This window comes from Oncorhynchus keta, unplaced genomic scaffold (assembly GCF_023373465.1).
Source record: "Oncorhynchus keta strain PuntledgeMale-10-30-2019 unplaced genomic scaffold, Oket_V2 Un_scaffold_8670_pilon_pilon, whole genome shotgun sequence".
NCBI classification, from domain to species: domain Eukaryota; kingdom Metazoa; phylum Chordata; class Actinopteri; order Salmoniformes; family Salmonidae; genus Oncorhynchus; species Oncorhynchus keta.
Window position 1 is genome coordinate 286,777 of NW_026291010.1, and position 20,724 is coordinate 307,500.

The 20,724-nt window shown below is 49.4% G+C and overlaps 1 protein-coding gene across 1 annotated transcript in view; it reads right to left on the reverse strand.

Moving 5' to 3' along the window:
• Window positions 1-282: 282 nt before the first annotated feature.
• zbtb47b (zinc finger and BTB domain containing 47b) overlaps window positions 283-20,724 on the reverse strand; it is a 111,437-nt gene continuing 90,995 nt past the window's right edge. Inside the window, 2 exon segments of the mRNA XM_052517594.1 lie at window positions 283-4,748; window positions 4,751-5,110. Coding sequence (XP_052373554.1) covers window positions 4,690-4,748; window positions 4,751-5,110 — 419 coding nt within the window. The 3' untranslated portion in view covers window positions 283-4,689.

Here is a 20,724-nt window from a genome sequence, read left to right on the forward strand (position 1 = left end):
ATCTACTATAGAGATAGACTCATAGATAATATAACAGAATCTACTATAGAGATAGACTCATAGATAATATAACAGAATCTACTATAGAGATAGACTCATAGATAATATAACAGAATCTACTATAGAGATAGACTCATAGATAATATAACAGAATCTACTATAGAGATAGACCCATGGATAATATAATAGCTACTATTGTCTATTGATCTGGGGAAACTCATAGATAATATAACAGAATCTACTATAGAGATAGACCCATGGATAATATAATAGCTACTGGAGATGATTATATATGATTGTACATCTCCTTCTCTTCTCCTGCTCTTCCAGAGCCAGACTACTGCTAACTTTCTACATTTCAGAACATTTTGCCATGGGGCACAGATAAAAAAAAATGTACATTGTGTCATGAGACTGAGATAAACATTTCTGTTTTAAAGCTAATTTCCTGCTATTCTACACGTTTCCATGGTGCAAAGAGAAAAATGTGCAGTTTTAAAGCTAATTTCCTGCTATTCTACACATTTTGCCACTGTGAAGCCAAAGATTGCACATTTTGGGGAGACAATATGTTTGCTATGATTGCTTTTAAACTAAGTTTCCAGAGCTAGCTTGGGATTAGCGCAATAGATTAAAGGTATACAAATTCTCCAGAGTTCTATCTAATATACTAATAAACATTGCAATAAATAAACAAGGAGTTGTTCCAACTAAATATCATTAAGTAACTGGTTCCACAGCCGTTTATTAGGTCAGATTTATAGTTGAATGAACATATGAGACAATGTGAGCAAACACGTTTTCTGATGTTGGAGCTAAGTTTGGGCCAACTAAAATGTTTACGCTCATGTAAAACTTTGACCGAAAAGTTGAGTAAACTAGTGGAACCAATTACACTGTGTCTTCTTCATAAGGAATAATTCACCTTTCTCCAATATATCTAAACTGTTCCTCAGATCGTAGACCATTGAGCAGATAAGATTGTTTTTTCTTGACAGCATTTTAATGTGAGATTTGATAGATTTCGGGCTTGTGTCTGTGATGTCATCAGTGGAGTAAAAAGTATCCAATTGTCATACTTGAGTAAAAGTAAAGATACCTTAATAGAAAATTACTCAAGTAAAAGTGAAAGTCACCCAGTAAAATACTACTTGAGTAAAAGTCTAAAAGCATTTATTTTTAAAAATACTGAAGTATCAAACGTAAAATTACGAATAATAAAATATTCCTTATATTAAGCAAAGCCAGACGGCACAAATTTCATGTAAAAAAAAAGAAAAGATGGTTGCCAGGGGCAACACCAACATGTGTGTTTAGTGAGTCCTCCAGACCAGAGGCAGTAGGGACGACCAGGGACGTTCTCTGTTTAGTGAGTCCTCCAGACCAGAGGCAGTAGGGACGACCAGGGACGTTCTCTTGTGTGTGAATTGGACCATTTTCTGTCCTGCTAAGCATTCAAAATGTAATGACTACTTTTGGGTGTCAGGCAAAATATATGGAGTAGAAAGTACATTAATTTTCTTTAGGAACATAGTGAAGTAAAAGTAAAAGTTGTAAAAAATATAAATAGTAAAGTACAGATACCCCAAAAACTACTTAAGTAGTACTAGTACTTTAAAGTATTTTTACTTCAGTACTTTACACTACTTGAAAAGAGCAGGAATAGGCTACAATCCAAGCTCTGTACAGTGGTTTCTAAACATCAGCAGATAAATGTCTCTCCACTTCACTTCCTGCTTTGGGAATCTCAAGCTGATTGGCTGATTGTTCATCTATTCAGGGTCAGATTGACTGTTTTACACAACCTCTACTCATCCGTCTCGGGTAGTTACACACACACACACACACACACTCACTTAACTGCATTCTCCTGTGCACTGCAAAATTGACTGTCTAGTCATAACCTTTCCAACGTGACTGTCTAGTCATAACCTTTCCAACGTGACTGTCTAGTCATAACCTTTCCAACGTGACTGTCTAGTCATAACCTTTCCAACGTGACTGTCTAGTCATAACCTTTCCAACGTGACTGTCTAGTCATAACCTTTCCAACGTGACTGTCTAGTCATAACCTTTCCAACGTGACTGTCTAGTCATAACCTTTCCAACGTGACTGTCTAGTCATAACCTTTCCAACGTGACTGTCTAGTCATAACCTTCTAAAACACCTTATATAATGGCATAATGTTGCCACACACAAATTACACAAACTGTCACAATTTGAACATTTAACACACAAAAAGAGTACATCTTAAATAACACTAAGGTTCAAAATAAGATGCAGGTTTGATTTTAGAGGCTTTATAATAATCTCACTAAGCATGTGAGCTCACGGGAGTTGGTTATTGCGATGCCAGATACGTGTTTTAACAGACAGATCAGAAGAACAGTTTGCTTCATCATCTTCAGGTGGCTAAGAGAATGATGGTTCTGTCCTGTTGGTCTGTTCTGATTGGCTAATAGAGTCCACTCACTGTGAGGAATGGACTCACTGAGAGAACAGGGAGAGGAGGATAGAGGGTGAGGAGAGGAGAGACAGGGCACTGCTGGAGATGTCTGAAGAGGAGGGAAAGAGAGAGGGGAGAGGAGGATGAGAAGGGAGGAGAGAGGGCTCTGTAGGCAACGTCTGGTGAGGACAGGAGAGAGACAGGGCACTGCTGGAGACGTCTGAAGAGGAGGGAAAGAGAGAGGGGAGAGGAGGATGATAAGGGAGGAGAGAGGGCTCTGTAGGCAACGTCTGGTGAGGACAGGAGAGAGACAGGGCTCTGCGGGAGACGTCTGAAGAGGAGGGAAAGAGAGAGGGGAGAGGAGGATGAGGATCAGGAGAAGAGAGAGACAGGGCTCTGCAGGAGACGTCTGGCACCATATACCTCTGTTAGGACAGAGAGGTAAACTTTCAGAGTGAACTCACTGTACACAGAACACCTAGAACCTTTTGTAGAGAACTAATTCCACACAGAACACCTAGAACCTTCTGTCAGACAGAAATCATTCCACATATAACCTTATGTAGAGAACTCCTTCCACACAGACCAACTATGGGAGGAGTTTAGGCCCCAGAATCAACCCAGTAAATAGCTAGTTAATATGAGAAGGGGTCATTAATCTCACCAGTAACTAGTTTGTCGGAGGAGGTGTTAATCTGACCAATGTTACATTGTGCTACAAGCATGGTCTTATTAAAAGGTGTGGCTTTGTGGTAAGCAGAATGAAAACAATGAAACGACAGATGTAATGTATGTTGTCATTTTACAAGTCCCTCTGAACTCTCAACGGCCAGGGCAGAGGTGAACTATCCCACACATTAAAAACATTTCCACATGGTAGGTGTATGCATTTATACTGTTTATGTTACAAGAAGCCTCTGTATGATCCTTCACCTCTTCAGACTGCAGAATCAGAGACCAGAGCCGAGTTAAGATGCCTTGGTCTTCGGACTGCAGAATCCACACAGAGACCAGAGCCAAGTTAAGATGCCTTGGTCTTCAGACTGCAGAGTCCACACAGAGACCAGAGCCGAGTTAAGATGCCTTGGTCTTCAGACTGCAGAGTCCACACAGAGACCAGAGCCAAGTTAAGATGCCTTGGTCTTCAGACTGCAGAGTCCACACAGAGACCAGAGCCGAGTTAAGATGCCTTGGTCTTCAGACTGCAGAGTCCACACAGAGACCAGAGCCAAGTTAAGATGCCTTGGTCTTCAGACTGCAGAGTCCACACAGAGACCAGAGCCGAGTTAAGATGCCTTGTTCTTCAGACTGCAGAGTCCACACAGAGACCAGAGCCGAGTTAAGATGCCTTGGTCTTCAGACTGAGATGTGGTTATATGAAGGAATCCTCCTCCCATCCATGTCTCGCTCTGCTCCTGTAAATCCCCCTCCTCTCATAGATAGTCTGAGTACTTCAGGGGGTCTGGGGAGGGGGGGCGGGGGGGTTGGCTGACTGGATGCTAGCAGTCTGTAAGCAAAGCAGAGCGTTGTGGAGTAGATGGATGCTAGCAGTCTGGTCTGTTAGCAGAGTGTTGTAGAGTAGATGAATGCTAGCAGTCTGTTAGCAGAGTGTTGTAGAGTAGATGGATGCTAGCAGTCTGGTCTGTTAGCAGAGTGTTGTAGAGTAGAGGAATGCTAGCAGTCTGTTAGCAGAGTGTTGTAGAGTAGATGGATGCTAGCAGTCTGGTCTGTTAGCAGAGTGTTGTAGAGTAGAGGAATGCTAGCAGTCTGTTAGCAGAGTGTTGTAGAGTAGATGGATGCTAGCCATCTGTTAGCAGAGCATTGTGGAGTAGATGGATGCTAGCCATCTGTTAGCAGAGTGTTGTAGAGTAGATGGATGCTAGCAGTCTGTTAGCAGAGTGTTGTAGAGTAGATGGATGCTAGCAGTCTGGTCTGTTAGCAGAGTGTTGTGGAGTAGATGGATGCTAGCAGTTTGTTAGCAGAGCGTTGGGGAGTAGATGGATACTAGCAGTCTGTTAGCAGAGCGTTGTGGAGTAGATGGATGCTAGCAGTCTGTTAGCAGAGCGTTGTGGAGTAGATGGATGCTAGCGGTCTGTTAGCAGAGCGTTGTGGAGTAGATGGATGCTAGCGGTCTGTTAGCAGAGCGTTGTGGAGTAGATGGATGCTAGCGGTCTGTTAGCAGAGCGTTGTAGAGTAGATGGATGCTAGCGGTCTGGTCTGTTAGCAGAGCGGAGTGCGTTAGCTAGATGTTGGAGCCCATCCTGCCAGAGAAGAAGGGTGGAAAATGGGGAGGTGGGGGGCGGGGGTGTGGGGCAGCCCCCCCAGGGAGTGGATCAGGGGGAGGGAGAGGGGCGTGGCATGGTGGTGCATTGCCCCCGGGAGCACCGCCCCTAAAACCACCTGACCAATCGCAGCAGGGTCCGCAGAAACAGTTGGGGAGGGGGGGTCGATGCCCAGCGAGTCGTTGTTGTCAGTTACCATGGGGTTGCTGACCCGGATGCACTTCTCCTTGTGCGCTTTGAGCATGTTGGAGAAACGGAACCTCTGACCACACACCTCGCAAGGGTACGGCTTCTCCCCCGTATGGGTCCGGCGGTGACGCTTCATGTTGGGACGACTGGTGAAACTCTTCCCACAGATCTCACAGATATACGGCTTCTCTCCTAGGAAGGAGGGAGACACACATTATGGACTAGCACAACAAAGAAAAAAAATCACTACAATTAGACACTAAGTTGAAGCTGACGGAAATACAAGTCAACACAACCACATATCACAAAAGACAGCTAGCTAGTGCTAACAGTCAGTATCTGGAAAATATGTGTGAAATGCTTGATAATGTTTGTGATATCAACAGAGATGTATATTTTCTGGGTGATTTAAATATTGACTGGCTTTCGTCAAGCTGCCCACTCAACGAAAAATCTTCCAACTGTAGCCAGTTCCTGCAACCTGGTTCAGGTTGTCAGTCAACCTACCAGGGTAGTTACAAACAACATAATAACGACATCATCCACGTATTGATCACATCTTTACTAATGCTAAAGTAATCTGCCCCTAAAGAATGTGGTGACCCGAGGTTTGGATGTAACCCTCACTCCTGCTGAGCACACCAAGACAGTCGTGAAGAGGGCACGACAAAACCTATTCCCCCTCAGGAGACTGAAAAGATTTGGCATTGGTCCTCAGCTCCTCAAAAGGGTCTACAGCTGCAACATCGAGAGTACCCTGGCAGGTTGCATCACCGCCTGGTATGGCAATTGCTCGGACTCCGACCGCAAGGCACTACAGAGGGTAGTGTGTACAGCCCAGTACATCACCGGGGCCAAGCTTCCTGCCATCCAGGATCTCTATACCAGGCGATGTCAGAGGAAGGCCCTAAAAATGGTCAATTACACCAGCCACCCTAGTCATAGACTGCTCTCTCTGCTACCGCACGGCAAGTCCAAGAGGCTCCAGAACAGCTTCTACCCCCAAGCCATAAGACTCCTGAACAGCTAATCAAACGGCTACCCAGACTATTTGCATTGAACCCCCCCCACCCTCCCCTGTATTTCTCCCCACTATTGTTATTTAATAAATCTTCAATAAGTTGTTATTCTTATCGCTCACCCTTTTTTATAGGTATTTTCATTTAACTGCATTGTTGTTTAAGGGCTTGAAAGTAAGCATTTCACTGTAAGTCTACACCTGTTGTATTCAGCATTTCACTGTAAGGTCTACATACAGCTGATTCTGGTATTCAGCATTTCACTGTAAGGCACCTGTTGTATTCAGCATTTCACTGTGAGGTCTACTACACCTGTTGTATTCAGCATTTCACAGGTCTACTACACCTGTTGTATTCAGCATTTCACTGTAAGGTCTACTACACCTGTTGTATTCAGCATTTCACTGTTTGGGGAGGGGTCTACTACACCTGTTGTATTCAGGATTTCACTGTGAGGTCTACTACACCTGTTTGTATTCAGCATTTCACTGTAAGGTCTACTACACCGGTGTCTTGTGTATTGCAGTATTCACTGTAAGGTCTACTACACCTGTTGTATTCAGCATTTCACTGGAAAGTCTAGGACACCTGGCATGTATTCAGCATTTCACTGTAAGGTCTACTACACCTGTTGTATTCAGCATTTCACTGTAAGGTCTACTACACCTGTTGTATTCAGCATTTCACTGTAAGGTCTACTACACCTGTTGTATTCAGCATTTCACTGTAAGGTCTACTACACCTGCTGTGTATTCGGAGGTCTATACAGCTGATTCTGGATCAGAGGGAGCAGGAAGCCATAAAGGCAGGAAGTCGTTGTGAAAGTAAAACAGGACCTTCGCCTTCGACACCAGCATCAGCAGAGTCAAAGGTGGAGCCGGGGGAATTACCAGAACGGAGGCCGAGAGAAGTGTGATTAAACATGAACTTCTACCAACCTCCTTCTTTGACGTCCTTCTGGACATGAGCAACAAGGACTGGGGGTTTGGGGAGGGGGTGTCCAGTATGGACCAGATGTAACCGGTTTTGAGGGAGGAGTTGTGTAGGGGAATATGACAGGGGTCTAGGGTCAGTTTGTTATGTCTGGAGTATTTCTCCTGTCTTATCCGGTGTCTTGTGTGAAATGAAGTATGCTCACTCGAATTCTCTCCCTCTCTCTCCCGGAGGACCTGAGCCCTGGGACCAAGTCTTAGGACTACCTGGCATGATGACTCCTTGTTGTCCCCAGTCCACCTGGTCGTGCTGCTGCTCCAGTTTCAACTGTTCTGCCTGCGGCTATGGAACCCTGACCTCTTCACCGGGCGTGCTACCTGTCCCAGACCTGCTATTTTCAACTCTCTCTCTACCACACCTGCTGTCTAACTCTGAATGATCGACTATGAAAAGCCAACTGACATTTACTCTTGAGGTGCTGTCCTGTTTCATCCTCTACAACCACTGTGATTATTATTATTTGACCCTGCTGGTCATCTATGAACATTTGAACATCTTGGCCATGTTCTGTTATAATCTCCACCCGGCACAGCCAGAAGAAGACTGGCCACACCCCTCAGAGCCTGGTTCCTCTCTAGGTTTCTTCCTAGGATTTGGCCTTTCTAGGGAGTTTTTCCTAGCCACCGTGCTCCTACACCTGCATTGCTTGCAGTTTGGGGTTTTAGTCTGGGTTTCTATACAGCATTGTGTGACATCTGCTGATGTAAGAAGGCCTTTATAAATACATTTGATTGATTGATTCATTGACAGTATCTAAGTAATTGTTTAACGGTTAGAATGGTCATTTTGCTTAGAGGAGCTTTTGGTTATTATTTTTGCGGTTTCGGCTGCTGTTGTTTTTTTCATTCAACTTTTAGAACATTGGTGTTGAAGTCTGTTACATCTTCATCTTCATCTTCATCTTCTAAGACATCAGAAGCTCTTTACCCACAGAGGCTCTTTACCCACAGAGGGACATATCTTTCGTATTCTTCTTTAGGAGGAACACATTTCCTCTAGAAGAGACAGTAAAGTGTAAAGGGCTTTTGCTTGAATAACAAAAAGAAAGTGGATTTCTCCCAGAACAATCTTGTTGACCCTAACCAGTCAGGCTGACTGAACTCGAGGGTTCCTCTGTCTTTCTACCAATGGGAAACGTAGAAATGTTTTAGGATGTTACGCTAAGGCTGACACGGTAACGATACCTTCTTGTTTTTGTAGGACACTAGGTCCCATTACGTTGAGTAACTCCAGGTCCACAGATGAAGGGTGGGTGATGCATCCACAGATGAAGGGTGGGTGATGCGTCCACAGATGAAGGGTGGGTGATGCATCCACAGATGAAGGGTGGGTGATGCGTCCACAGATGAAGGGTGGGTGATGCGTCCAGATGAAGGGTGGGTGATGCGTCCACAGATGAAGGGTGGGTGATGCATCCACAGATGAAGGGTGGGTGATGCATCCACAGATGAAGGGTGGGTGATGCGTCCACAGATGAAGGGTGGGTGATGCATCCACAGATGAAGGGTGGGTGATGCATCCACAGATGAAGGGTGGGTGATGCGTCCAGATGAAGGGTGGGTGATGCATCCACAGATGAAGGGTGGGTGATGCATCCACAGATGAAGGGTGGGTGATGCGTCCACAGATGAAGGGTGGGTGATGCGTCCACAGATGAAGGGTGGGTGATGCATCCACAGATGAAGGGTGGGTGATGCATCCACAGATGAAGGGTGGGTGATGCATCCACAGATGAAGGGTGGGTGATGCATCCACAGATGAAGGGTGGGTGATGCATCCACAGATGAAGGGTGGGTGATGCATCCACAGATGAAGGGTGGGTGATGCATCCACAGATGAAGGGTGGGTGATGCATCCACAGATGAAGGGTGGGTGATGCATCCACAGATGAAGGGTGGGTGATGCATCCACAGATGAAGGGTGGGTGATGCGTCCACAGATGAAGGGTGGGTGATGCGTCCACAGATGAAGGGTGGGTGATGCGTCCACAGATGAAGGGTGGGTGATGCATCCACAGATGAAGGGTGGGTGATGCGTCCACAGATGAAGGGTGGGTGATGCGTCCCCGTAGGTGTCAAACTAATATTTATTTAATGATAACCGTTGCCGAGGGGAAACAGTATACTCTAGAGCCTGATGAACTATGGGTCGCCCTACCCCCGAGCTAGACATCTCGCTGAGTGGTTTTTTAATAAAGGTTTCTCCCACCCCAGCTGTCGGCTGCAGAGTGTAAAACCAGTGGTGCGGTTGGTACCAGCGGGTCACTAGAATTGGGAGCGGGCTGGAACAGCAACATCCGTAGGTAATAGGCCTGAAGCTGGGGTAACCTTGGCTAGCTCATTCACCTCAAGGGAGAGGCATGAGTCAGGCAAGTCAAGCTGTATCCAGATCCATAGGATGCAGTGATTATAATATCAGATCATATCTAGAAAACCAAAGTTCTAAAGGCTGGGCCTAAATGTATCAAATACATTGTTTTTTTTTTATAAAGCCCTTTTTACATAAGCAGATGTCCCAAAGTGCTTATACAGAAACCCAGCCTAAAAACCCAAACAGCAAGCGTATAAAAGGTGTTGTAGTGATTCCTGTAAAGAATATTTCCTGGTCTGTAATGAGGAGCAACCAGACACCATACTTGACACATTTAGGAAATTGCTTCTTGAAGTTACTAATAAGCATAAACCCGTTAAGAAAATGACCGTGATTTTATTTTTTAAAATCCCCTTGGATTAAAGAGGAAGTGAAACACGTTTGAGAGGGATGAGGCAAAAGGAATGGCAAATAAGGCTCTACACAGCTGATCGTCATGCATACTGCAAATTGAGAAATCATCAAGCAAATTTAGTCACAAAATGATTTTTTCATTGACAAGACAAGCAAATTTAGTCACAAAATGATTTTTTTCATTGGCAAGACAAGCAAATTTAGTCACAAAATGATTTTTTTCATTGGCAAGACAAGCAAATTTAGTCACAAAATGATTTTTTTCATTGGCAAGACAAGCAAATTTAGGCACAAAATGATTTTTTTCATTGGCAAGACAAGCAAATTTAGGCACAAAATGATTTTTTCATTGACAAGACAAGCAAATTTAGGCACAAAATGATTTTTTTCATTGGCAAGACAAGCAAATTTAGGCACAAAATTATTTTTTCATTGGCAAGACAAGCAAATTTAGGCACAAAATGATTTTTTCATTGGCAAGACAAGCAAATTTAGTCACAAAATGATTTTTTCATTGGCAAGACAAGCAAATTTAGGCACAAAATGATTTTTTTCATTGGCAAGACAAGCAAATTTAGTCACAAAATGATTTTTTCATTGGCAAGACAAGCAAATTTAGGCACAAAATGATTTTTTTCATTGGCAAGACAAGCAAATTTAGGCACAAAATGATTTTTTCATTGGCAAAACAAGCAAATTTAGGCACAAAATGATTTTTTCATTGACAAGACAAGCAAATTTAGGCACAAAATGATTTTTTCATTGGCAAGACAAGCAAATTTAGTCACAAAATGATTTTTTCATTGGCAAGACAAGCAAATTTAGGCACAAAATGATTTTTTTCATTGGCAAAACAAGCAAATTTAGGCACAAAATGATTTTTTCATTGGCAAGACAAGCAAATTTAGGCACAAAATGATTTTTTTCATTGGCAAGACAAGCAAATTTAGGCACAAAATGATTTTTTTCATTGGCAAGACAAGCAAATTTAGGCACAAAATGATTTTTTTCATTGGCAAGACAAGCAAATTTAGGCACAAAATGATTTTTTTCATTGGCAAGACAAGCAAATTTAGGCACAAAATGATTTTTTTCATTGGCAAGACAAGCAAATTTAGGCACAAAATGATTTTTTTCATTGGCAAGACAAGCAAATTTAGGCACAAAATGATTTTTTTTCATTGGCAAGACAAGCAAATTTAGGCACAAAATGCCAACAACTAATTCTGAACCAACACATCCATGCATAACTGACCGGATTATGAAAGACAACCATTGTAAAGTGAGTGTGGAAGAGGTCTATCAGAAATGACATGCCACTGGGGTCTGACAGCTTGGAAGATAGCAGACTATATTGCCACTCCTATTTGGAGGGAATCAAAAGTCATTCCCAAGAATAGCAAAGCACCCTTGATGCAAAAACACAAACATTGAACTAAAACAGCAGACTAATCACTGTTACCAACAATTAGTAAATATATATATATATATTTTTTAATCAAATTAATAGATTTTCAGCACAGTTACAGGGAAGGATATTCAACATGTGTGACACTTAAAACAATTGACTGATGATTGGCTGAGAAAAATGTATAATAGAAAGATTGTGGGAGCATCTTGTTAGACTGCAACTTCTCACCTTATCAGAGATTGTGGGAGCATCTTGTTAGACTGCAACTTCTCACCTTATCAGAGATTGTGGGAGCATCTTGTTAGACTGCAACTTCTCACCTTATCAGAGATTGTGGGAGCATCTTGTTAGACTGCAACTTCTCACCTTATCAGAGATTGATTTCATCACTACTTGTATTGTGAGAAGTATTGACATGTTGAATGCATCAAGCTGTCTGTTTAAACTACTAGCATACAGCTCAGACACCCATATATACCCCACAAGACATGCCACCAGAGGTCTGTTTAAACTACTGGCACACAGCTCAGACACCCATTCATACCCCACAAGACATGTCACCAGAGGTCTGTTTAAACTACTAGCACACAGCTCAGACACCCATACATACCCCACAAGACATGTCACCAGGGGTCTGTTTAAACTACTGGCACACAGCTCAGACACCCATTCATACCCCACAAGACAAGCCACCAGAGGTCTGTTTAAACTACTGGCACACAGCTCAGACACCCATTCATACCCCACAAGACAAGCCACCAGAGGTCTGTTTAAACTACTGGCACACAGCTCAGACACCCATACATACCCCACAAGACAAGCCACCAGAGGTCTGTTTAAACTACTGGCACACAGCTCAGACACCCATACATACCCCACAAGACAAGCCACCAGAGGTCTGTTTAAACTACTAGCACACAGCTTAGACACCCATGCATACCCCACAAGACAAGCCACCAGAGGTCTGTTTAAACTACTAGCACACAGCTCAGACACCCATGCATACCCCACAAGACATGCCACCAGAGGTCTGTTTAAACTACTAGCACACAGCTTAGACACCCACGCATACCCCACAAGACAAGCCACCAGAGCTCTCTTCACAGTCTCCCAGTCCAGAACATACCGGGGGGGGTTAAGGTGAGGTCGAGGTGAGGGATTAATTAAGATGCTTTCAGAAGATGGGCAGGGACTCTGATGTCCTAACTGCAGGGGTGCGAGAACCGAGAAGAGTTTGGACTGGGCCGAGCAGGACCTGCCCTCCCGTAGGGGGCCAAGAGACCAGAGGTGGCAGAACTGAGTGGGGTGTTGGGTTTGAGCATAGCCTGAAGGTAGGGAGGGAAAGTTCCTCTTGGTGTGCGGAAGAGCGGGGTGACGTTGGAGAACTTGGGAAGGTTGAAAACCAGGAGGGCTGCAGCGTTCTGGATTAGTTGCAGGGGTTTGATGGCACAAGCGGGGAGCCCTGACAACAGCGAGTTGCAGTAGTCCAGACGGGAGATGACGAGTGCCTGGATTAGGACCTGCGCCGCTTCCTGTGTGAGGTAGGGTCGTACTCTACGGATGTTGTAGAGCCTGAACCTGCAGGAGTGAGTCACTGCTTTGATGTTTGCAGAGAACAGGGTGTTGTCCAGGGTCACACCAAGGTTCTTTGTACTCTGGGAGGGCAACACTGTGCCCATCCCTGAGAGGGTGGAGAGGAGGATCTGATAGAGTCTGAGACGCCCAGCACTGAGAGGGTGGAGAGGAGGATCTGATAGAGCCTGAGAGGGTGGAGAGGAGGATCTGATAGAGCCTGAGACACCCAGCCCTGAGAGGGTGGAGAGGAGGATCTGATAGAGTCTGAGACCCAGCCCTGAGAGGGTGGAGAGGAGGATCTGATGGAGCCTGAGCCACCCAGCCCTGAGAGGGTGGAGAGGAGGATCTGATAGAGCCTGAGACACTCAGCCCTGAGAGGGTGGAGAGGAGGATCTGATAGAGTCTGAGACCCAGCCCTGAGAGGGTGGAGAGGAGGATCTGATGGAGCCTGAGCCACCCAGCCCTGAGAGGGTGGAGAGGAGGATCTGATAGAGCCTGAGACACCCAGCCCTGAGAGGGTGGAGAGGAGGATCTGATAGAGCCTGAGACACCCAGCCCCGTGAGGGTGGAGAGGAGGATCTGATGGAGCCTGAGCCACACAGCCCTGAGAGGGTGGAGAGGAGGATCTGATAGAGCCTGAGCCACCCAGCCCTGAGAGGGTGGAGAGGAGGATCTGATAGAGCCTGAGACACCCAGCCCTGAGAGGGTGGAGAGGAGGATCTGATAGAGCCTGAGACACCCAGCCCTGAGAGGGTGGAGAGGAGGATCTGATAGAGTCTGAGACGCCCAGCCCTGAGAGGGTGGAGAGGAGGATCTGATAGAGCCTGAGACACCCAGCCCTGAGAGGGTGGAGAGGAGGATCTGATAGAGTCTGAGACACCCAGCCCTGAGAGGGTGGAGAGGAGGATCTGATAGAGTCTGAGACACCCAGCCCTGAGAGTGTGGAGAGGAGGATCTGATAGAGACTGAGACACCCAGCCCTGAGAGAGTGGAGAGGAGGATCTGATAGAGACTGAGACACCCAGCCCTGAGAGTGTGGAGATGATAGAGCCTGAGACACCCAGCCCTGAGAGTGTGGAGAGGAGGATCTGATAGAGTCTGAGACACCCAGCCCTGAGAGTGTGGAGAGGAGGATCTGATAGAGACTGAGACACCCAGCCCTGAGAGAGTGGAGAGGAGGATCTGATAGAGACTGAGACACCCAGCCCTGAGAGGATGGAGAGGAGGATCTGATAGAGCCTGAGACACCCAGCCCTGAGAGGGTGGAGAGGAGGATCTGATAGAGCCTGAGACACCCAGCCCTGAGAGGGTGGAGAGGAGGATCTGATAGAGCCTGAGACGCCCAGCCCTGAGAGGGTGGAGAGGAGGATCTGATAGAGCCTGAGACACCCAGCCCTGAGAGGGTGGAGAGGAGGATCTGATAGAGCCTGAGACGCCCAGCCCTGAGAGGGTGGAGAGGAGGATCTGATAGAGCCTGAGACACCCAGCCCTGAGAGGGTGGAGAGGAGGATCTGATAGAGCCTGAGACACCCAGCCCTGAGAGGGTGGAGAGGAGGATCTGATAGAGCCTGAGACCCAGCCCTGAGAGGATGGAGAGGAGGATCTGATAGAGTCTGAGACACCCAGCCCTGAGAGGGTGGAGAGGAGGATCTGATAGAGCCTGAGCCACCCAGTCCTGAGAGGGTGGAGAGGAGGATCTGATAGAGCCTGAGACACCCAGCCCTGAGAGGGTGGAGAGGAGGATCTGATAGAGCCTGAGACTCCCAGCCCTGAGAGGGTGGAGAGGAGGATCTGATAGAGCCTGAGACACCCAGCCCTGAGAGGGTGGAGAGGAGGATCTGATAGAGCCTGAGACACCCAGCCCTGAGAGGGTGGAGAGGAGGATCTGATAGAGCCTGAGACGTCCAGCCCTGAGAGGGTGGAGAGGAGGATCTGATAGAGTCTGAGACGCCCAGCCCTGAGAGGGTGGAGAGGAGGATCTGATAGAGCCTGAGACACCCAGCCCTGAGAGGGTGGAGAGGAGGATCTGATAGAGCCTGAGACGTCCAGCCCTGAGAGGGTGGAGAGGAGGATCTGATAGAGTCTGAGACGCCCAGCCCTGAGAGGGTGGAGAGGAGGATCTGATAGAGCCTGAGACACCCAGCCCTGAGAGGGTGGAGAGGAGGATCTGATAGAGCCTGAGACACCCAGCCCTGAGAGGGTGGAGAGGAGGATCTGATAGAGCCTGAGACACCCAGCCCTGAGAGAGTGGAGAGGAGGATCTGATAGAGCCTGAGACACCCAGCCCTGAGAGGGTGGAGAGGAGGATCTGATAGAGTCTGAGACACCCAGCCCTGAGAGGGTGGAGAGGAGGATCTGATAGAGTCTGAGACACCCAGCCCTGAGAGGGTGGAGAGGAGGATCTGATAGAGCCTGAGACACCCAGCCCTGAGAGGGTGGAGAGGAGGATCTGATAGAGTCTGAGACACCCAGCCCTGAGAGGGTGGAGAGGAGGATCTGATAGAGTCTGAGACTCCCAGCCCTGAGAGGATGGAGAGGAGGATCTGATAGAGTCTGAGACTCCCAGCCCTGAGAGTGTGGAGAGGAGGATCTGATAGAGACTGAGACGTCCAGCCCTGAGAGGGTGGAGAGGAGGATCTGATAGAGCCTGAGACGCCCAGCCCTGAGAGGGTGGAGAGGAGGATCTGATAGAGCCTGAGACACCCAGCCCTGAGAGGGTGGAGAGGAGGATCTGATAGAGCCTGAGACACCCAGCCCTGAGAGGGTGGAGAGGAGGATCTGATAGAGTCTGAGACACCCAGCCCTGAGAGGGTGGAGAGGAGGATCTGATAGAGTCTGAGACTCCCAGCCCTGAGAGGATGGAGAGGAGGATCTGATAGAGTCTGAGACTCCCAGCCCTGAGAGGGTGGAGAGGAGGATCTGATAGAGTCTGAGACACCCAGCCCTGAGAGGGTGGAGAGGAGGATCTGATAGAGCCTGAGATACCCAGCCCTGAGAGGGTGGAGAGGAGGATCTGATAGAGTCTGAGACACCCAGCCCTGAGAGGGTGGAGAGGAGGATCTGATAGAGCCTGAGACACCCAGCCCTGAGAGGTTGGAGAGGAGGATCTGATAGAGTCTGAGACACCCAGCCCTGAGAGGGTGGAGAGGAGGATCTGATAGAGCCTGAGACGCTCAGCCATGAGAGGGTGGAGAGGAGGATCTAATAGAGTCTGAGACACCCAGCCCTGAGAGGGTGGAGAGGAGGATCTGATAGAGACTGAGACACCCAGCCCTGAGAGGGTGGAGAGGAGGATCTGATAGAGTCTGAGACTCCCAGCCCTGAGAGGATGGAGAGGAGGATCTGATAGAGTCTGAGACTCCCAGCCCTGAGAGGGTGGAGAGGAGGATCTGATAGAGTCTGAGACACCCAGCCCTGAGAGGGTGGAGAGGAGGATCTGATAGAGTCTGAGACTCCCAGCCCTGAGAGGATGGAGAGGAGGATCTGATAGAGTCTGAGACTCCCAGCCCTGAGAGGGTGGAGAGGAGGATCTGATAGAGTCTGAGACACCCAGCCCTGAGAGGGTGGAGAGGAGGATCTGATAGAGCCTGAGACACCCAGCCCTGAGAGGGTGGAGAGGAGGATCTGATAGAGTCTGAGACACCCAGCCCTGAGAGGGTGGAGAGGAGGATCTGATAGAGCCTGAGACACCCAGCACTGAGAGGGTGGAGAGGAGGATCTGATAGAGCCTGAGACTCCCAGCCCTGAGAGGGTGGAGAGGAGGATCTGATAGAGCCTGAGACACCCAGCCCTGAGAGGGTGGAGAGGAGGATCTGATAGAGCCTGAGACACCCAGCCCTGAGAGGGTGGAGAGGAGGATCTGATAGAGACTGAGACACCCAGCCCTGAGAGGGTGGAGAGGAGGATCTGATGGAGCCTGAGACACCCAGCCCTGAGAGGGTGGAGAGGAGGATCTGATAGAGACTGAGACACCCAGCCCTGAGAGGGTGGAGAGGAGGATCTGATAGAGCCTGAGACACCCAGCCCTGAGAGGGTGGAGAGGAGGATCTGATAGAGACTGAGACACCCAGCCCTGAGAGGGTGGAGAGGAGGATCTGATAGAGACTGAGACTCCCAGCCCTGAGAGGGTGGAGAGGAGGATCTGATAGAGCCTGAGACACCCAGCCCTGAGAGGGTGGAGAGGAGGATCTGATAGAGCCTGAGACACCCAGCCCTGAGAGGGTGGAGAGGAGGATCTGATAGAGTCTGAGACACCCAGCCCTGAGAGGGTGGAGAGGAGGATCTGATAGAGCCTGAGACACCCAGCCCTGAGAGGATGGAGAGGAGGATCTGATAGAGTCTGAGACACCCAGCCCTGAGAGGATGGAGAGGAGGATCTGATAGAGCCTGAGACACCCAGCCCTGAGAGGGTGGAGAGGAGGATCTGATAGAGCCTGAGCCACCCAGCCCTGAGAGGGTGGAGAGGAGGATCTGATAGAGCCTGAGACACCCAGCCCTGAGAGGGTGGAGAGGAGGATCTGATAGAGCCTGAGACACCCAGCCCTGAGAGGGTGGAGAGGAGGATCTGATAGAGCCTGAGACACCCAGCCCTGAGAGGGTGGAGAGGAGGATCTGATAGAGTCTGAGACACCCAGCCCTGAGAGGGTGGAGAGGAGGATCTGATAGAGTCTGAGACTCCCAGCCCTGAGAGTGTGGAGAGGAGGATCTGATAGAGACTGAGACGTCCAGCCCTGAGAGGGTGGAGAGGAGGATCTGATAGAGCCTGAGACGCCCAGCCCTGAGAGGGTGGAGAGGAGGATCTGATAGAGCCTGAGACACCCAGCCCTGAGAGGGTGGAGAGGAGGATCTGATAGAGCCTGAGACACCCAGCCCTGAGAGGGTGGAGAGGAGGATCTGATAGTCTGAGACACCCAGCCCTGAGAGGGTGGAGAGGAGGATCTGATAGAGTCTGAGACTCCCAGCCCTGAGAGGATGGAGAGGAGGATCTGATAGAGTCTGAGACTCCCAGCCCTGAGAGGGTGGATAGGAGGATCTGATAGAGTCTGAGACACCCAGCCCTGAGAGGGTGGAGAGGAGGATCTGATAGAGCCTGAGACGCTCAGCCATGAGAGGGTGGAGAGGAGGATCTAATAGAGTCTGAGACACCCAGCCCTGAGAGGGTGGAGAGGAGGATCTGATAGAGACTGAGACACCCAGCCCTGAGAGGGTGGAGAGGAGGATCTGATAGAGTCTGAGACTCCCAGCCCTGAGAGGATGGAGAGGAGGATCTGATAGAGTCTGAGACTCCCAGCCCTGAGAGGGTGGAGAGGAGGATCTGATAGAGTCTGAGACACCCAGCCCTGAGAGGGTGGAGAGGAGGATCTGATAGAGTCTGAGACTCCCAGCCCTGAGAGGATGGAGAGGAGGATCTGATAGAGTCTGAGACTCCCAGCCCTGAGAGGGTGGAGAGGAGGATCTGATAGAGTCTGAGACACCCAGCCCTGAGAGGGTGGAGAGGAGGATCTGATAGAGCCTGAGACACCCAGCCCTGAGAGGGTGGAGAGGAGGATCTGATAGAGTCTGAGACACCCAGCCCTGAGAGGATGGAGAGGAGGATCTGATAGAGCCTGAGACACCCAGCACTGAGAGGGTGGAGAGGAGGATCTGATAGAGCCTGAGACTCCCAGCCCTGAGAGGGTGGAGAGGAGGATCTGATAGAGCCTGAGACACCCAGCCCTGAGAGGGTGGAGAGGAGGATCTGATAGAGCCTGAGACACCCAGCCCTGAGAGGGTGGAGAGGAGGATCTGATAGAGACTGAGACACCCAGCCCTGAGAGGGTGGAGAGGAGGATCTGATGGAGCCTGAGACACACAGCCCTGAGAGGGTGGAGAGGAGACCCTGATAGAGACTGAGACACCCAGCCCTGAGAGGGTGGAGAGGAGGATCTGATAGAGCCTGAGACACCCAGCCCTGAGAGGGTGGAGAGGAGGATCTGATAGAGACTGAGACACCCAGCCCTGAGAGGGTGGAGAGGAGGATCTGATAGAGACTGAGACTCCCAGCCCTGAGAGGGTGGAGAGGAGGATCTGATAGAGCCTGAGACACCCAGCCCTGAGAGGGTGGAGAGGAGGATCTGATAGAGCCTGAGACACCCAGCCCTGAGAGGGTGGAGAGGAGGATCTGATAGAGTCTGAGACACCCAGCCCTGAGAGGGTGGAGAGGAGGATCTGATAGAGCCTGAGACACCCAGCCCTGAGAGGATGGAGAGGAGGATCTGATAGAGTCTGAGACACCCAGCCCTGAGAGGATGGAGAGGAGGATCTGATAGAGCCTGAGACACCCAGCCCTGAGAGGGTGGAGAGGAGGATCTGATAGAGCCTGAGCCACCCAGCCCTGAGAGGGTGGAGAGGAGGATCTGATAGAGCCTGAGACACCCAGCCCTGAGAGGGTGGAGAGGAGGATCTGATAGAGCCTGAGACACCCAGCCCTGAGAGGGTGGAGAGGAGGATCTGATAGAGCCTGAGACACCCAGCCCTGAGAGGGTGGAGAGGAGGATCTGATAGAGCCTGAGACACCCAGCCCTGAGAGGGTGGAGAGGAGGATCTGATAGAGCCTGAGACGCCCAGCCCTGAGAGGGTGGAGAGGAGGATCTGATAGAGCCTGAGACACCCAGCCCTGAGAGGGTGGAGAGGAGGATCTGATAGAGCCTGAGACACCCAGCCCTGAGAGGGTGGAGAGGAGGATCTGATAGAGCCTGAGACACCCAGCCCTGAGAGGGTGGAGAGGAGGATCTGATAGAGCCTGAGACGCCCAGCCCTGAGAGGGTGGAGAGGAGGATCTGATAGAGCCTGAGACGCCCAGCCCTGAGAGGGTGGAGAGGAGGATCTGATAGAGCCTGAGACACCCAGCCCTGAGAGGGTGGAGAGGAGGATCTGATAGAGCCTGAGCCACCCAGCCCTGAGAGGGTGGAGAGGTGGATCTGATAGAGCCTGAGACTCCCAGCCCTGAGAGGGTGGAGAGGAGGATCTGATAGAGCCTGAGACTGAGACCCAGCCCTGAGAGGGTGGAGAGGAAGATCTGATAGAGCCTGAGACTCCCAGCCCTGAGAGGGTGGGAGAGGAGGATCTGATAGAGCCTGAGACACCCAGCCCTGAGAGGGTGGAGAGGTGGATCTGATAGAGCCCCTGAGACTCCCAGCCCTGAGAGGGTGGAGAGGAGGATCTGATAGAGCCTGAGACACCCAGCACTGAGAGGGTGGAGAGGAGGATCTGATAGAGCCTGAGACTCCCAGCCCTGAGAGGGAACATGGAGAGGAGGATCTGATAGAGCCTGAGACACCCAGCCCTGAGAGGGTGGAGAGGAGGATCTGATAGAGCCTGAGACACCCAGCCCAGGAGAGAGTGGAGAGGAGGATCTGATAGAGCCTGACCCTACCTCAGGAAGAGAGAACACGTAGAGACACTACACCCAGCCCTGACACAGGAAGAGGAGGATCTGATAGAGCCTGAGACACCCAGCCCTGAGAGGGTGGAGAGGAGGATCTGATAGAGCCTGAGACTCCCAGCCCTGAGAGGATGGAGAGGAGGATCTGACAGAGCCTGAGACACCCAGCCCTGAGAGGGTGGAGAGGAGGATCTGATGATTCAAGGTGTTGTAGAGTACGACCCTACCTCACACAGGAAGAGGAACATCCGTAGAGTACGACCCTCCCTCACACAGGAAGAGGAACATCCGTAGAGTACAACCCTACGTCACACAGGAAGTGACCCTACCTTACACAGGAAGTGACCCTACCTCACACAGGAAGTGACCCTACCTCACACAGGAAGAGGAACATCTGTAGAGTACGACCCTCCCTCACACAGGAAGAGGAACATCTGTAGAGTACGACCCTACCTCACACAGGAAGAGGAACATCCGTAGAGTACGACCCTACCTCACACAGGAAGAGACCCTACCTCACACAGGAAGAGGTGCAGGTCCTAATCCAGGAATTTGTCATCTCTGGACTACTGCAACTCGCTGCAACTCGCTGTTGTCAGGGCTCCCCGCTTGTTTCATCAAACCCCTGCAACTAATCCAGAACGCTGTAGCCCTCCTGGAT